At 41.6% G+C, this 16,820-nt stretch overlaps 1 protein-coding gene across 1 annotated transcript in view; it reads right to left on the reverse strand.

Moving 5' to 3' along the window:
* Positions 1–16,820, reverse strand: part of LOC309564193 (alpha-2-macroglobulin-like) — a 125,865-nt gene that overhangs the window by 34,692 nt on the left and 74,353 nt on the right. The window contains exons 18-24 of the mRNA XM_082268824.1: positions 15,150–15,267; positions 13,711–13,939; positions 12,625–12,748; positions 9,947–10,074; positions 7,340–7,391; positions 4,846–4,929; positions 719–895 (exon numbers count right to left, since the gene is read on the reverse strand). Of these exons, the coding sequence (XP_082124950.1) occupies positions 719–895; positions 4,846–4,929; positions 7,340–7,391; positions 9,947–10,074; positions 12,625–12,748; positions 13,711–13,939; positions 15,150–15,267 (912 nt within the window). The remainder of the gene's footprint in view (positions 1–718; positions 896–4,845; positions 4,930–7,339; positions 7,392–9,946; positions 10,075–12,624; positions 12,749–13,710; positions 13,940–15,149; positions 15,268–16,820) is intronic.

Here is a 16,820-nt window from a genome sequence, read left to right on the forward strand (position 1 = left end):
TTATGCATACTAATATTCAATCCATACAGAATAAATAAGGGGTATACATTGAAGGGTGTACATGAATTAAAGAATCTGACTAAGCGGTTGCTTACAGCCAATGAGCCTGTTTCCCCAAATATATCGGTTTTGGTTGGCATCATGGTCATTTCAATCAGCTGCTAAGGCAGTGTTGCTTAAAGTAGATAAAGTCCAACTCCACCCAAAGCTTTTCACCCTTCCCACCCCATCTGGTTTTATAGTCCCTGCTGTGGAAACTTCCCCTGTCTGTGCAAGCAGGAGTAAGTAAAAACGGTTCATGGTTTCCATTGCTAGTTCGCAGAAATGTAATTAATCAATCCAAAGGCCAGGTTTTGGTAGGTGGAGCAATGCATACCATTACTTTATGCCCCAATGGAAAGCTGTGAAAAGCAGAAATGAATGGACCTTGTCTAAAATACAGAGCCAATTTAATCTGCAGATGCTCAATTTAACTCCCATACAATATGGAAACCATGACTCATGAAATGGCTTGAAATCACCCTTTTTTGGCCAACTTGCCCTGAAAATGATTTTTTGGCAGAACAGTTGAATACCCTTGAACGAATACAGAAAACTTGTGCAAATAGGATTTTCAATTACCATTTACCGTTAATAAAATAAATGCAATAGTTACAGCTTAACATGAATGCTTCTATATATGCTTGTGGGAATAAAAAAAATATATAAAAAAAATTACCTTCAGCCATAAATTTCACTATGGGTGGTCTCATTTCCTCAGTAAGACGACCAGTTGAATTCAAATACTCCATTGCACGCACTAGTGGCATCAGTGTAGCAAGATTTTGCTCTCCGCATGCCTTGGGCCCAGAGATTAAGCTGGCAGGATTTGTCAAAGCGCGACCCAACATGTCTCCTGCAAACAAAAGCCAAAGTCAATATACCTTACAAAATGGACTTTGCTCTTGAAAAAGCCATGAACGTCACAAAGGGAACAAAATATTGTCCAGGGTTTCATTTTTTCTGTTCTGTCACAGATCCATACATGCTTGCATTTATTATAGTACGTTACACAATACTAAAAACAGACCACAACTGAGACCGCAGCTTTCTGACCATATAGGTGTGACAGAAAGGTCTGGTTGCGAGTGGTGCTGGATCTCAAAGTAGTCTGTTTAAAAAAGGTCTAGGAGCAGGCATGTCCAAACTGCGGCCCGGGGGCCACATGCGGCCCGGAACCCCAGGCAATGCGGCCCACTGCCCCCTGACAATTTTTTTTTGCTGGAGAGGAAGGAAGTCGGGTCGGGGGCATGGCCACAGTGGCTTCCAACTAACGGTAGGCAGAGGCTGCCTCGGAGGCGAGGGGGGGGGGGGAATGTGAGCATGTGCAGTGTTTCTGACTCCTACCACCATAACCACTTCAAATCACTGAAGTGGTCATGGTGGGTTGAGTGTTCCTTTAATATCTCTCAGAAGTAGTAAACCTCCATATACAGATTCCATTTCATTTCATCATCCTCTAGTTGGGTTAAATTAGTGCGGGGGGTGCGGCGACATTACCTATATACCTTAAACTATAGTATATATTTTATATGCGGCCCGAGAAAATTTCTCTACACTCAATGTGGCCCAGAGAAGCCAAAAGGTTGGACACCCATGGTCTAGAGAATAGTGCATGGAGACAACACAAGGCCAAGATACTGCTTTTAAACCACAGTTGGGATCTACCTGTTGGGAGGGACTGACTGGAACATGAACTCCAGAAAGAAATGCAGCATCAAAAATTTGTGAAAAAGTAATGAATTGGTTGAGTTCAGTTATTTTCAGTATAAGATTTCAATTAGAGATCGACAGATTATCGGCAAAGCAGATATATATCAAAGGCCGATATGCACTTTCACATACACAGTAATCGGCCACCAAGGTTACCGATATTGCTGATATTTGGGGAAAGTACTTGTACCGGAGTGATGCCTGCAGCTAGAGGCATCACCCTGGTACCGGCGTCCATAGTCGACAGTCGGCTGTCTTGTAATGACAACCGATGCAGCTGAGAAGCCGCTCGGCTGTCACTACAGGGAGCGGGAGGGGATGTCGTCCCCCCCCTGCCGCCACCTTCCGTGGCTCGCCTGGGTCTCCCATCTCACCAGGAGACTCGGGTAACCAGCCTGCACAGCCACCGAAGAGAAGACCCGATCAAAGCCACATTCAGTTCTGATCGAGTCTCCATGCAAAAAACCCAGAAGTGATGTCAGGACATCACTTCCGGGTACTCAGTGCCAGATTTTAAAAAAACTGACGGCATTCAAAATAGCCAAACCTGGCATTTTGAATGCTTTTAAGTGCAGAGGAGGGGTTTGGGGTCTTTTAGGCCCCCAGATCCCTCCATAAAGGGTACCTTTAAAGTAAAAAAAAAAAATAATTGAATGTACGAAAATATTGCCCAATATCGATACTCGACCAAAATATCGGTATCGGCAATGAATAAAATTATAGCGATCATTAATTTCAATACTGGTTAGTACACGTCACACATTGGACTAATGCCAATTCTCCTAGCAGAGACACTTTCTCAAGCCTTGCAGAGTGATTTTCCACCAAAAAAAAAAAAAAAAAAAAAAACACACATCTTGCTACCATTGTATATACAGGGATATAGTTTTTAATACACTCCTTTAGTGTTTATTGTATGAATTCCATAGTCAGCAGCAGGCTGTACTCAGTGTAACTATACCTCAACAGCAGTGCCCCTCTATGACCAGAGTAAGTGTTCTCATGATTGAGCTTGCTTGAGATTCCATATTAAGGAATTTGATAGCCTACCCAATCAGAGCACCTCATCTCTGGTCTGCATTCATTCTAGGCTTAAGTGCAACTCCACTTTTTTTTCAACAAAACACATTCCTCTGAGTGATCTCTGTAAATTACAAGAATTTTAACAAACTTTGTTGCAGATTCCTACCTTTTGTTATTCTGAAGAAATCACTGTTTCTCTGTGCCGAGTGGGTCTAATTGGGAGTGGTTTTCATAATTATATCAGCTGTGGCAGCTGCAGGGCTATAATAAGAAAATCCGCTGGGCCTGCATCCCTTTAGACGTGTTCCCATTGGGGAGCATCTCACCAAAAATTGACATTTTTGTTGCAGGGGATGCCAGAAATCTGACTGCAGACTTCTGGGAAAATTGATGAGCCAATCACAGAAGCAAAAAAATTACGTTTCTGGGGTGTGGTCAGTATGCATTCTTTGTATAGAACTACCCCAGGTAGCCATATTTTATTGCCTTTTTTAGAAAATTACAGTGGCTGCAGATTGCAAAGGAAAGGTCAATTTTAACATTCAATTACAATATGATTTGTGTTGCAATTGTATGCGCTATATTGTTTTTCTTTATTTGCTATTTTTTCCCCCCACGAAAGTTGGGTTACCCTTTAAGCTGGCCATACACACTTTAAATTTCCCCCATTTAGCCCATCGACTTCCCCAGATATGCTAAGCAGCGTAGATAAGAGGAGAATAAGCGAACAAACGTTGACTGACAAACGTTGACTGACAAACGTTGACTGACAAACGTTGACTGACAAACGTTGACTGACAAACGTTGACTGACAAACGTTGACTGACAAACGTTGACTGACAAACGTTGACTGACAAACGTTGACTGACAAACGTTGACTGACAAACGTTGACTGACAAACGTTGACTGACAAACGTTGACTGACAAACGTTGACTGACAAACGTTGACTGACAAACGTTGACTGACAAACGTTGACTGACAAACGTTGACTGACAAACGTTGACTGACAAACGTTGACTGACAAACGTTGACTGACAAACGTTGACTGACAAACGTTGACTGACAAACGTTGACTGACAAACGTTGACTGACAAACGTTGACTGACAAACGTTGACTGACAAACGTTGACTGACAAACGTTGACTGACAAACGTTGACTGACAAACGTTGACTGACAAACGTTGACTGACAAACGTTGACTGACAAACGTTGACTGACAAACGTTGACTGACAAACGTTGACTGACAAACGTTGACTGACAAACGTTGACTGACAAACGTTGACTGACAAACGTTGACTGACAAACGTTGACTGACAAACGTTGACTGACAAACGTTGACTGACAAACGTTGACTGACAAACGTTGACTGACAAACGTTGACTGACAAACGTTGACTGACAAACGTTGACTGACAAACGTTGACTGACAAACGTTGACTGACAAACGTTGACTGACAATTTAAGTTTAGTCGACCTTGGGTGTTTACTGACAGGGCCACCTACAGCCTAAATTGCAGCCAATTCAGCGGGAATTGGACCCAATGCAAACAATGTATGGCAATCTTAAGGGTAGCTAGTACCAAACCCAACCCATTGCAGGGAAAAAAAAAAAAACACTGCATTGCATGTGTATTTCTTGACTTTTAGTATAAAGAAAATAGCAGAGCATGTGTATTTCTTGACTTTTAGTATAAAGAAAATAGCAGAACCCAAATGGATTTTAGGAATTAAAAACCCATCAAGTTTTAGGTTATTGTCTTAGGTCTCGTTGGGAAGACTTCACTTTATTTATATGCTTTTGTTCTACTTTAGAAAAAACAAAATCCAGGAATTCAATACAGTAGAGTTTCTGGTAAGCTCCCATCTATCTTCACTGAGGTGATGTAAACACTTCTATTAGCACTATTTATCTTATTACCTTGCATTATTTAATGTAACCTAAGGTATAGCGCTACACTTTTTGGTTTAGAAAGGTTATATTCTTTGTATTGGAGTATTGTGTTAGCTACTTGTATATCCTTGAGAGCACATTTGGGCCCTAGCACAAATTTCTTTATCTTTTAGCTTACCTATTACTTGAACCTTCGCAGACATAGACCCCGGCACAATGCTTCCGGAGGGGTTGATGTTAACTTGTACGAGCGAGTTTGAATCTGTGATAAAGAAGAAAAAACTATTAAACTCCACAGTTCTTCAGGACAGTCAGTTCATATTGAGAGCACAGAACTTAAGAACTCCATGCTCACACTTCGAGAACATGCTTAAATGTGCTGTTGCTAGCGGCAACCCAGGTGGACCCATATCCAGCAAAATGGCTGAGAATCCTGCTACATTTTTATTTTGGAAATGTCAGCAAAAAGTGAAAATTGTTTTTTTTTTTTTTTTCAGAATTGTCACTCTTTTTTGTTTGTCACATGAACAGTGGCTATCTGTGTGTGCTCCATCCTCTAAGGCCAGATTGATAGCAGCGGGAACTATTGGTTTCTGCGGCTGTTAATTAAATCCTAGGATGGAGGGAGCCGAGGTATGTCTATGAGCACAGGCAGTGCGGCTCAGGATCGAGCCCATGTGAGTACCCCATCCTTAGCAAATGGCTCGCTAGGGAGGGGGGTACTCGGAAGGGTGGAGGAGCCAGGAGCGCCAGCAGAAGACCCCAAAAGAGAAAGAAAGATCGGGGCTGCTCAACCTAAAGATACATTTTTTAGGATTCTTAATTATTTTTCCTTATCCATATTTAGGGTACTACATAGAAATATAGTCAGTCTGCGGCCTCCACCGCCAAACGTCTCCTTTACTGACTCTACAAACTAGCACCTCTATTTTTTTACTTGGACTGTAAATGGAGCTACTACAAACCTCCCATCTGCCACCACAGCAGAGGGACCCATAGTGATTAATGGAACAAAAGTGCAGTGTCATCATCAGGGGCGTTAACTACAGGGTTTGCAATTGCAACTGTGCCCCATGCTCTAGGGGGCCTGTGCAGCTCCCCTGTACACCTGGATAGGAGGGGCGGCATGTAGAGAAAATCACAGTCCTCTTCTCTCCTCCTGTAGCTGCAGGAGGAAAATAGAGGAGATTGGTTCCTCTGTGTGCTGCCCCCGCCACTCCTATTCAGTTCACTTGTGTTCCGTTGTCTCTGGGCCCCTGTGTGCTCCCCTGGTCCCCCCCCCCCACTACTGTGCTCCCTCCCCTCTCCTGCAGGGGATGTGTCACAATAGAGAACCAGGAAGGGGTCAGTCAGAGGCACAACTAGAACCTTCAGGGCCCCGGTGCAAAAAACCATAAAGGGCCCCCCAGACCCCTGGCTGGGGCCCTTCCCTTTAAGCCTGGGGCTCTTCCTACTGATCCTGGGCCCTTTATTCTCATTGCGGGGCCCTTTCACAAATTCTGCAGTGGGCCCCCTTTCTGCAATCTTGGGGACACCCCACGGTGATGGAATGCCAGGGCCTGGTCGCAAGTGTGACCTTTGTGATCCTGGAAGTTCACCCACTGGTGTCAGTTTTTATTTTTTGGTATTTTAAATTGTATTATTTTTTATCATTTTATTTTATTTTTTTTGTCACTGACTGTCCATTCAGAAAAGGAAGGAGTTGGTAAATTACATATTTACCGACCCCTTCCTGGTTCTCTATTGTGACACATCCCCTGCAGCAACCAGCAGGAGAGGGAAGGGAGTACAGTGGGGGGCAGCACAGTAGGGGGGGGGGGAACCAGGGGAGCACACAGGGGCCCAGAGACAGCAGAACACAAGGGAACTGTATAGGAGGAGGAGTGGCGGGGGCAGCATACAGGGGAACCAATCTCCTCCTGCAGCTACAGGAGGAAAAAGGACGACATGGATTTCTCTACATGCTGCCCCAGCCACCCCTTCTATCCAGGTGTACAGGGGAGCCACCCTGGAGCATGGGGCCCAGTTGCAATTGCAACCCCTGTAGTTATGCCAGTTAGGTCAGTAAATATGTAATTTACCAGATCCTTCCTTTTCTGAATGGACAGAGTCATAGTCCGTGACCTTGTAAAAAATAAAAATGATAAAAAATACAATACCAAAAAAATAAAAAACTACTGACACCAGTGGGTGAACTTCCAGGATCGCAAAGGTCACACTTGCAACTGGGACCTGGCATTCCACCACTGTGGGAGGTCCACTGCAGAACTTGTGAAATAATAAAGGGCCCCGCAATGAGAGTAAAGGGCCCCAGGTTAAGTGGGAAGAGCCCCAGGCTTAAAAAGGGAAGGGCCCCAAGCCAGGGTTCCAGAGGGCCCTTCATGGTTTCTTGCACCAGTGCCCTGAAGGTTCTAGTTACGCCTCTGCGATACTTCAAACCTTGTAACTGAAGACCTGCAGCTTGGTACAGGAGCTGCAGCTGAAGAAAGTTTGCAGAAGCCCAAACATTGCAACAATCCACTTATTGCAATCCTTGGCAGGTTCAAATGCCAAAAGCTGTGAAATGCACTTATTAATCAAAAGTACATTTTTAAATTTTGCAAATTGTGGAATATGCCATTAAATGATTGACTATTAGCACAGGCCTAGGAAGCAACCAGATATTCTCTTACCTTGGACACAGACAAATTCGGTTTTGGTGACTTCTTGTTTGATGCCTTCAGGCTTAAATAGAAAAAAAAAAAAAAAAAGTATTTTTATATTGTCTTATAAAGCTTTAACCAGTTTAATGCTATCAGGATTGTAGATTTAGGCAACATTTATTAAATAGTATGTAGCTCCATGCATTAGCATAGGTATCCAGGTAGATAGAAAATGTTGACAGTCCAAAAAAGTAACAAAAAAATAGGGGCGCGCGAAAGATATGATAAGCCAGAGCACATGTGCAAAGAGACACCAACCAAGAGACACCAACCAAGAGATAAAAAATGAAGTACAGATTTCGTCAGACAAAAATCTGATGAGCAAGACTGGGCATGCTCAGAGAAGAAAAAACACACGGAAAGTAAACCAGCACATGACATCACTTCTGAAGTTGGTTTTTGTTGGCCAACAAAAGTCCAGTGCAGTGGTAGGGTATGTTGGCGCTGCCAGTAAGGATGTGTATATGGGAGAGACAATGGTCCATAGACACCAAGCAAATAGTATTACACCAGACTTAAGCCACAAACAATACTTGGTACAGCATAAACTACCTATAATTGTTAAGCATTTACCAATAAATAAATTAAAAAAGCATACATAAATTGGTGTAGACTACTGATAGAAAGTGAATTGTAAACCTTCATGTGACTAAAAGCAATATCTTAAAACCAGTAAATAAGGTGCAAATATTTTCCTGTGATCAAAACGTGATGTATCTTGAGGTCTAAAAATTAAAAGTGACTGGTGTAATAAATATTTCAAACACTAGGTGGCAGTGATAGTGTTATATAAATATAGATATCCAGGTGAAAAAAAAAAATATATATATTAGTGGATTGTGGCAAGTGAAATAGACAGATATATTTAAATCACTGATAAGAATATCTCAAAAAGTTCCCAGTGTTGGTATAAATAAGTGATATCTAATAAATAAATTAAAAAATGGAAAATAAACACAAAATAGTCCGTAATAAATGCTTGGTGGAAAAAAAGTCCAAAAATGTAATATATATATAATAAATATCAAAAAGTGTAGCAATAGTGCAAAGCAAAGTGCCAAAAAGTCTTTTAGAGGAGAGGGGTAAGTCCCAGTGATGGTGCTGGGTGAGGAAATTCCGTGCTCCCCTCTCAATACAGCCCTGGAAAATGAGACGTTTATGAGAGTGTCTTTTATCCATATACCATCGGATACCGTTTTCAACATTTGGAGAGCTGCCCCTGATACCCCTTACTGTTTACCGCTTGTTTACCTAATTACTGGAGGGAGGAAGCAAGACTAACCCCAGGAGGATTGGAGAGCCCCACCGAGGTCTACCCCTAAAAATCCAACGCTGGCTACCCCTGTAGGGGGTGCCGCTCTCTGGTGAGTGCGGGCTGTATTGAGAGGGGAGCACAGAATTTCCTCACCCAGCATCCACATCTTGAATCCATCACTGGGACTTACCCCTCTCCTCTAAAAGACTTTTTGGCACTTTGCTTTGCACTATTGCTACACTTTGATATTTATTATATATATTACATTTTTGGACTTTTTTTCCACCAAGCATTTATTACGGACTATTTTGTGTTTATTTTCCATTTTTTAATTTATTTATTAGATATCACTTATTTATACCAACACTGGGAACTTTTTGAGATATTCTTATCAGTGATTTAAATATATCTGTCTATTTCACTTGCCACAATCCACTAATATATATATATATATATATATATATATATATATATATATATATATATATATATATATATATATATATATATATATATATATATATATATATATATATATATATATATATATATATATATATATATATATATATATATATATATATATATATATATATATATATATATATATATATATATATATATATATATATATATATATATATATATATATATATATATATATATATATATATTATATATATATTTTTTTTTTTTTTTCACCTGGATATCTATATTTATATAACACTATCACTGCCACCTAGTGTTTGAAATATTTATTACACCAGTCACTTTTAATTTTTAGACCTCAAGATGCATCACGTTTGATCACAGGAAAATATTTGCATCTTATTTACTGGTTTTAAGGTATTGCTTTTAGTCACATTAAGGTTTACATTTCACTTTCTATCAGTAGTCTACACCAATTTATGTATGCATTTTTAATTTATTTATTGGTACAGCATAAACTACCTATAATTGTTAAGCATTTACCAAGTATTGTTTGTGGCTTAAGTGTGGTGTAATACTATATTTGCTTGGTGTCTATAAGGACCATTGTCTCTCCCATATACACATCCTTACTGGCAGCGCCAACATACCCTACCACTTTCCAATACTTAGTTTTATACTATATTTTGGGGTAGGCTGCAGCCAACTTGTTTAATTAATTTATCCACTTTACGCGGAATTTATTTTACATTAAAAAGTCCAGTGCAAGTCTAGAGCACATTTCAACCAACACAACACTGGACAAAAGATGGCCGATCGGTCGGCCGATAGTCGTTGCGTGTGTTCGAGGCTTTAGCCTTTTATTTTTTGTCCAACAACTTTTGTCCACTCACCTCCACAGTGAAACTCCGCACTATAGTGTCCCTGAGTTTTTGTTGGCTAGGATCATCATTGGTGTGGACATCAGCCATGGGCTGCAGTGACCATAAGGCAGATGCGAGCGAGGTACTGGTGCAACAAACTACAGCAATGTTTACATATTTAGGCCCATTTATCAAGGAAATGCAATACTTCAAATCATATTTCACATTTTATGAGTACCAGTTTGAACAAGGCTATCCATCTTTATCATGGGCCTTTGTTTTTTTTTTGGTTGAGGAGTCCAAAATATGCCTGGCCTACTACTTTTCCTCCCCTGCAGTTCGGACACTGAACCTCACGCCGAAACTTTGATGAACGCTTATGGAAAAAGTCACAACTAGTCTTTACATGTGGCTAGAACATCTCATGATCCATGATGCCCAAAAGCAAAAATTTATGACGATTGTTCCCAAAGGTCGAATTGAACAATATGCCCTATGGTTTTGAGAAGTGGGATTATCTTCTCTATGAATAGTGTAGGACCCACTGAAAATGGGGTTCTTTGATGTAGTGGTGGGCTTAAGCACAGTATGGCCATATGGTGTGACCAAATCCCCATAATTACTGTATAAGAGCAGGAGTTTTTAAATAGCCTTGCAAAATTTGAAAACCAATTTTTTTCTGTGTATGTGTGCGCTATTCTATTGTTCAATTTGTATATTGGTCTTTTAGCAGCACCAACCAGAGAATTGTGCGTTTTTAGGGTGTGCCCCCCCCCCCCCCCCAATATCATTATCATTTTTGTTCCCAAAGGTCAACTACTTTTGCAGGACCTGCTTACTACCTCTATCCCTTCCAATATTTAGGCTGTAGGGTGTGTTAGAAAGCTTCTCATTACTTGAAAATTTTTATATAGGCTTAACTTCTGTTTTCAAAAAACAAATTCTCATAACCCTGTATAATTTTGCTTTCCAAGGAAGGCATCTGAAAGTTTTTTTTAACTAGTCAACACAGGAAAAAAGTGCCAAATCATTGGCGCAAGGGGAAGAACTGGTGCCACACCATTGGTGCCGGGGGGAGTGGTTGTACCCCATCATTGGCGTCAATGACAGGAATTATGCCCCATTTCAAGTGGTGCCCGTTGGAGTAAAAGTGCTTTTTATCTGTGGGAGGAATAGTGCCCCAAAAGGCCAGATAAAAGCCAACAAAGGCCACATCAAGGCCATGGGCTGCAGTTGAGACCAGTGCTCTATATCAACAAATTAACCACATTGGTCCAATACAAAACCCTGGGGCACACCACTTACAGCATTAGACCATTTAGAGAAGAAGTCATCTTTTTTTGCAACCAGTTTCCTATCTATGTACATACAATTGATGTATATGGCCCTTCGCCACTGACTCAACTGATTATAGTGCAAGGTTATATGATATCAATGTACAAATATTGTACTGGCAACCCTAGCATATGGAAAAACATTCAGAGAAAGGGAATACAATAAGACACGTGGCCACTCACTAAAACTAGAGGAAAGGCGGTTTAACCTTAAAATATGCAGTGGGTTCTTCACTGTAAGAGCAGTAAGGATGTGGAATTCTCTTCCGCAAACAGTCGTATCAGCAGGGAGCATTGATAGTTTCAAAAAACGATTAGTATGGGCACCTTAAAGACCACAACATACAGGGGTATGCAATGTGCGGTTAACCGTAGACACACACACACACACACATCATAGGTTGAACTGGATGGGCCGATGTCTTTTCAACCTCACTATGTAACCATGTTAATCCCACTACTTTCAAGGAATTCCTAGAGAAACTGTAGGGTTCTATCAATCCCTGATGAAGGATTGATTTAGACCATTAAGTGATAACCAACCAAGCATACATGTTCTTCCTGTACCCACAGTCATTCTGCAGGATCACTGGGTAGAGGAATTATGCCCCATTGTTGGTGTCAGTTGGAGAAATAGTGCCTTTTATCAGTGGGAGGAATAGTCAAGGACCAGATAAAGGCTAGCAAAGGCCGCATCTGGCCCAAAGGCTGCAATTTAGAGACCACTGCTCCACATTCTCAAAAAATTGTGCAGCATTGGCCCCATTCATTACCCTGAGACACACCACTTACAACATTAGACGAGAGAAGGAGTCATCTCACCTTCATATAAACCAATTTCATATCCACAAACAGATTCATCAACTCCCACAGCCCTCATTTTATAGATTAAGGCTCCATGTACACGGGACGTGGTTAAAAGTCCCTTGAATGCTGTAATTTTTTTTTAGGACGTTTAAAACCGTTCCTAGAGGTAAAAAAAACTCATTCCCCTTTAAAATGGAAAAACACGAGCGCCAAACGCGGGTCATCGCGTTCGGTCGCGTTTTTTGCATTTGAAACGCCGGGAAACACATGTTCGAACGCAAATAATTGTGTTAAAAAAAATGTCCCTGAACTCAACAGGCTGCAAATGACTGTAAACGTCCCTGTGTACATGGACAGATAAGAACATGTAGCTGGGTTCAGGGGCTTCTGAAAAAAAACGCCCAACTGCTCCTAAAAGGCCATTTCCAACGTCCTGTGTACATGGAGCCTTAAGGTTTAGATTGTACACTACAGCATCAAATGTTTCAGTCGAATCTAGATAAACTTCATACTATACTATGTTGCACTTATTCAATTTTTTAATAAAATCATTAATTCTTCTAATACCTATGGAAGTAGCATTTATCTTCCAGGAGTAGGAGACTCTTTGCTGTGAGCATACGCATTTCACCGATTCCGTGTGAATTGGTTCCGCTGCATAGTCACCTGAAGACTGTAAATTGACATTTACCTGGGGAAGCAATGTAAAGAGAAGTCAATAGAACATTCTGATTGCAGCAGACAGCCCTTGTATCTAGGAGGTAATATGCTCAGAACATGAAATACTACTCTTTTCAGATGGCAATTCTAGAGCTGCATGCTAACAAGATCATGAAATCTTTATCTCAACTGGATTAGTCAACTTTTTTTCTTTTTTCTTTTTTACACTGGGTCTAACTTTGTAGGGAGGGGCAGCGGGGAGCTACAGCAGTAAGCACTCAGTCCAGTTGCAGAGAACAGAATTTATAATAATGTAGAATCTAGCAAATCACAACCAATTCAGCAGGAAGACACGTGACTCGGAACTCTCACGGTATATAAAATAGTGTGTAGTGGAGCAGGTCTCAGATGTGCCAACAGCATCCATCTTCAGGGGTGGAATATGACTTGGCTGGTCATACCCAAATGGGAAAAATTTCAAAAAAAGGACAGCGTGTCCTTATCCTTTCCCTACTCGCCTGGAACCTCTCCCTGCCACTAATCACTGTCCCTGCCAGATGGGTGACCTGTTCCTATACTACCCACATGCGTGCCAAGCCTGGGAACCAGGGTCCTAAATGGACTCTGCCTGACTCAAGGTGGCCACCAGAGTCACATGGGATGGCAGTAGCCACCCAACCAGATTTCTACCCCAGTGATGCTCCCCCAGTGATCAAGGAATCCATAGAGGAACCATGTTCCTCTTGACTTCCTCTCCCCTGCAATGCCGCTGTGGTTCAGAGCCACCTGCAGTGGAGAAAGCCGACTGCACCTGCCCACAACTTAATGAAACAAATAAAAAAAATGTAATAAAATGTCTGACTAAAAAAGAATACATGCAGTAACAAATCTGCAGTTTCTCCTGCAGTTTCTGCATCTTGTGAAAGGACAGACATCCATGCGCATATCACATGCCTACCAAATAATCAAACAAAGACAGTATCCAGTGGTCACCTTGGCACATTTGTCCATGTAGTTAGCAACAGAAGCCACTAAAAGCATGATTTCTCCACGGATGATGAAATCTGGAAGAGAGAGGTCTACAAACATCTTCTGGAAGGAAGTGAAGTTGGCTGGGTATTTGGTCATGCCAAAACCAGTTCCGTTTGAGAGACACACCACATCACTTTTCCACTTGGTGATGGTGCCTGGGACCTCAAGGATAGAAATGGTACCACTTTCCCTGAAAATTGAATTAGAAAAGTAAATATACAAGTTTTACTGTATGTAGAAGACATCTGGTTTTTATCAAACAAAAGGGTGGGCACAACCTGGTAAAAAGGATTTAAATTGAGCTATCCTGTCCTGATATTCACACAGCTTTGCAACATCAAGCAGCCCAGTATGCAATGCGGGGGGGGGGGGGGGGGATTTCTCTCTACGGCAGTAAAGTAACCGATCTCCCACAGCCCCCCCCCCCCAAAATGTAGGTGGTAGGTTACACTACGCTTACGATCCTGGGGGGGCATAAATTAACAAAGCTGGCCCTTCTGCAGCTCCAATGCTTCAGACAAGGTCACACAATCAGCCAATGACAAATGCCAGTGGCTTTTAGTCATGTGCCCAGGCGTTGTAAACACTGAAGCAGCATGTTCGGTGGAACAGGTTAAATGACTGGGAATAATAGAATATGTAGAAGCTGTATTTCTGTTTTATCACAGAAACCCTTGAAATAAATTTCAGCAACCCCAGTTTAAAATTATATTTGCAGCTCATGATCATAAAGTTGCAAATATCAAAAGAATTTATAACAATGTGGACAATGCAAACACCAGTGGTCTGCCGCAGAAGTGCCCCATGACACCAGTGGTCTGCAGGAAAGGTGTCCCCATGACACGGATGTATGCTGTGGTCAGGTAACATGCTGTTACTCAGTAGCAGCTCATTAGGTGCTCATTCATCCAAGAGCAACATTTTTCTAAATATATAGTTCTTTTGAATCTATGACGATCAAAACAAATAGAATCTCAGTACGGCTTTTTTGGTCAGATGGAAAAAAAGGTCCTTTACATTCGTTGTCAGTCTAGTACACCCAATACATTGATGTCTGAATCAGGCACAAGGTCAATCCCATCAATATCAGGGAACTCCTAGAGAAACCCTAAGGTTCCATTGATCCTAGTTGAGAAAGATTGAGTCAGTGGGCAGACTAGATGTGTTTTGTATTACTGCAAATTTTCAGAAACTATTTGCAATACAAATTATTGAACCACAGAAAGATTGATTTAAACCATTAAGTAATGACCAACTAAGCATACCTCCACCCAAAGTCATTTTGCACCTCCCAGGTGCTTCCATCTCTTGGATTGTACTCACATTATTGCAACAGTTTATTACCCTACTCACAAGGGCACAAAAAAAAAAAAAAAAAAAAAAAGAACAAACTCACTTACCCCACATAAGTGGTTCCAAAAAACCACACTTCTGGAAAGTATGTCCGCATGCTTGTCACTGGGGCGCCAACATTTTCTAGAAAAGAAAAATATTCTATATTTGCATGCAATTGGTTTGCTTTATGAAAAAACACAGAACTGTTGAATTAGCAAGTCAAAAAGATGAATGAGGTACTTCTCAGCTTGGGGCTTTTGGTGTCCAGACCAAGTAAAAATTTGAATGTGCCCTTAAGTGTCAATAAGATATATACATACCTCCCAAACATCCCAAATTCTGTGGGATGGTCTCTTGAGACTTTAAGCCCCAGAGTCCTGCCGATTCAGGATGTGTCCTGAAACGTTAATCCATGAAGGGAACCTGTGGGCAGCGGTGGTGAGGATTGTACCCTCAAGGCGGTTTCCATGATTTGGGGGGGGGGGGGGGGGGGACATTGAGCAGCAGCAAGATGGGCAATAATGGCTGCACTTTCTTGCATGTGTACTGCAGATTGAGGACCCAGTTCCAGTATGTTTAGGGTCACTTCTCCAGGACATGGTGTGTGGCACTTCTATATTTCTTGTGCGCACAGTAGAAGGTGGAGACAGCAAGCAGGGATCACCAACTGTATGCATGTTGACAAACGAAATATACAGAAATTCATTCTGTACAATGCACTGTGTCTTCCCCATTCCGTAACTGTTTCATTCTGTACTCTGCACTATATATGCCTTATTCCACACCATCTCATTCTCTCTGCATTCCCTATGCTCAGTGGCGTAGTGTGGGTTGTCAGTGCCCGGGGCAAGGCAAGTAATTTGTGCCCCCTACACAAACCTACTAGACCTAAAAGCCCTCACTGGACCCAACCAATCTTAACCTACGCCCTATCTCCTTGTTCCCATTTTTATCCAAACTCCTTGAACTACAACCGACTGAGTGATCTTGCAGAGAATAGCCTTCTTGATCCCCTTCAGTCTGGATTTTGGCCTCAACACTCCACAGAAACTGCTCTCCTAAAACTTACAAACGATCTACTAAGGGCCAAACCCAATGGACACTATTCTGAACTCCTACTCCTGGACCTTTCTGCTGCTTTTAATACGGTTGACCACCCCCTCAAAAAACTACGCCTTTGGTCTTCGTGACTGTACTCTTCACTGGTTCTCTTCCTACTTATCCAACCACAACTTTAGCGTTACTTAAAAATTCTACTTCCTCCTTTCCTCTTCCTTTCTCTGTTGGGGTCCTCCAAGGTTCTGTTCTTAGACCTCTCCTATTTTCAATCTACACCTCCTCTGTGGGTCAGCTGATAGCCTCCCATGGCTTCCAATATCTCTATGCTGACGATACCCAAATCTATTCACCCCTCAGTCTCATGTATCACTAATTTACTAGCAGATATATCAGTCTGGATGTCACACCACTTCCTCAAACTCAATCTATCCAAAACTGAACTTCTAATTTTTTCTCCACCACGTGCCCCTTCCCCTGATCTTTCTGTCAAGATCTATGGCACAACTATCAGCCCATCCCCACATGCCAAGGTCCTAGGTGATGTCCTGGACTCTGAACTCTCCTTCAAGCCCCACATCCAATCACTGTCCAAATCTTGCCGCCTCAACCCCCGTTACATCTCCAAAATACACCCCTTTCTAACCAAAGACACAACAAAGCTCCTAGTTCACTCCCTG

Source organism: Pelophylax lessonae (genome assembly GCF_965119305.1).
Source record: "Pelophylax lessonae genome assembly, chromosome: 9".
Classification (NCBI taxonomy): domain Eukaryota; kingdom Metazoa; phylum Chordata; class Amphibia; order Anura; family Ranidae; genus Pelophylax; species Pelophylax lessonae.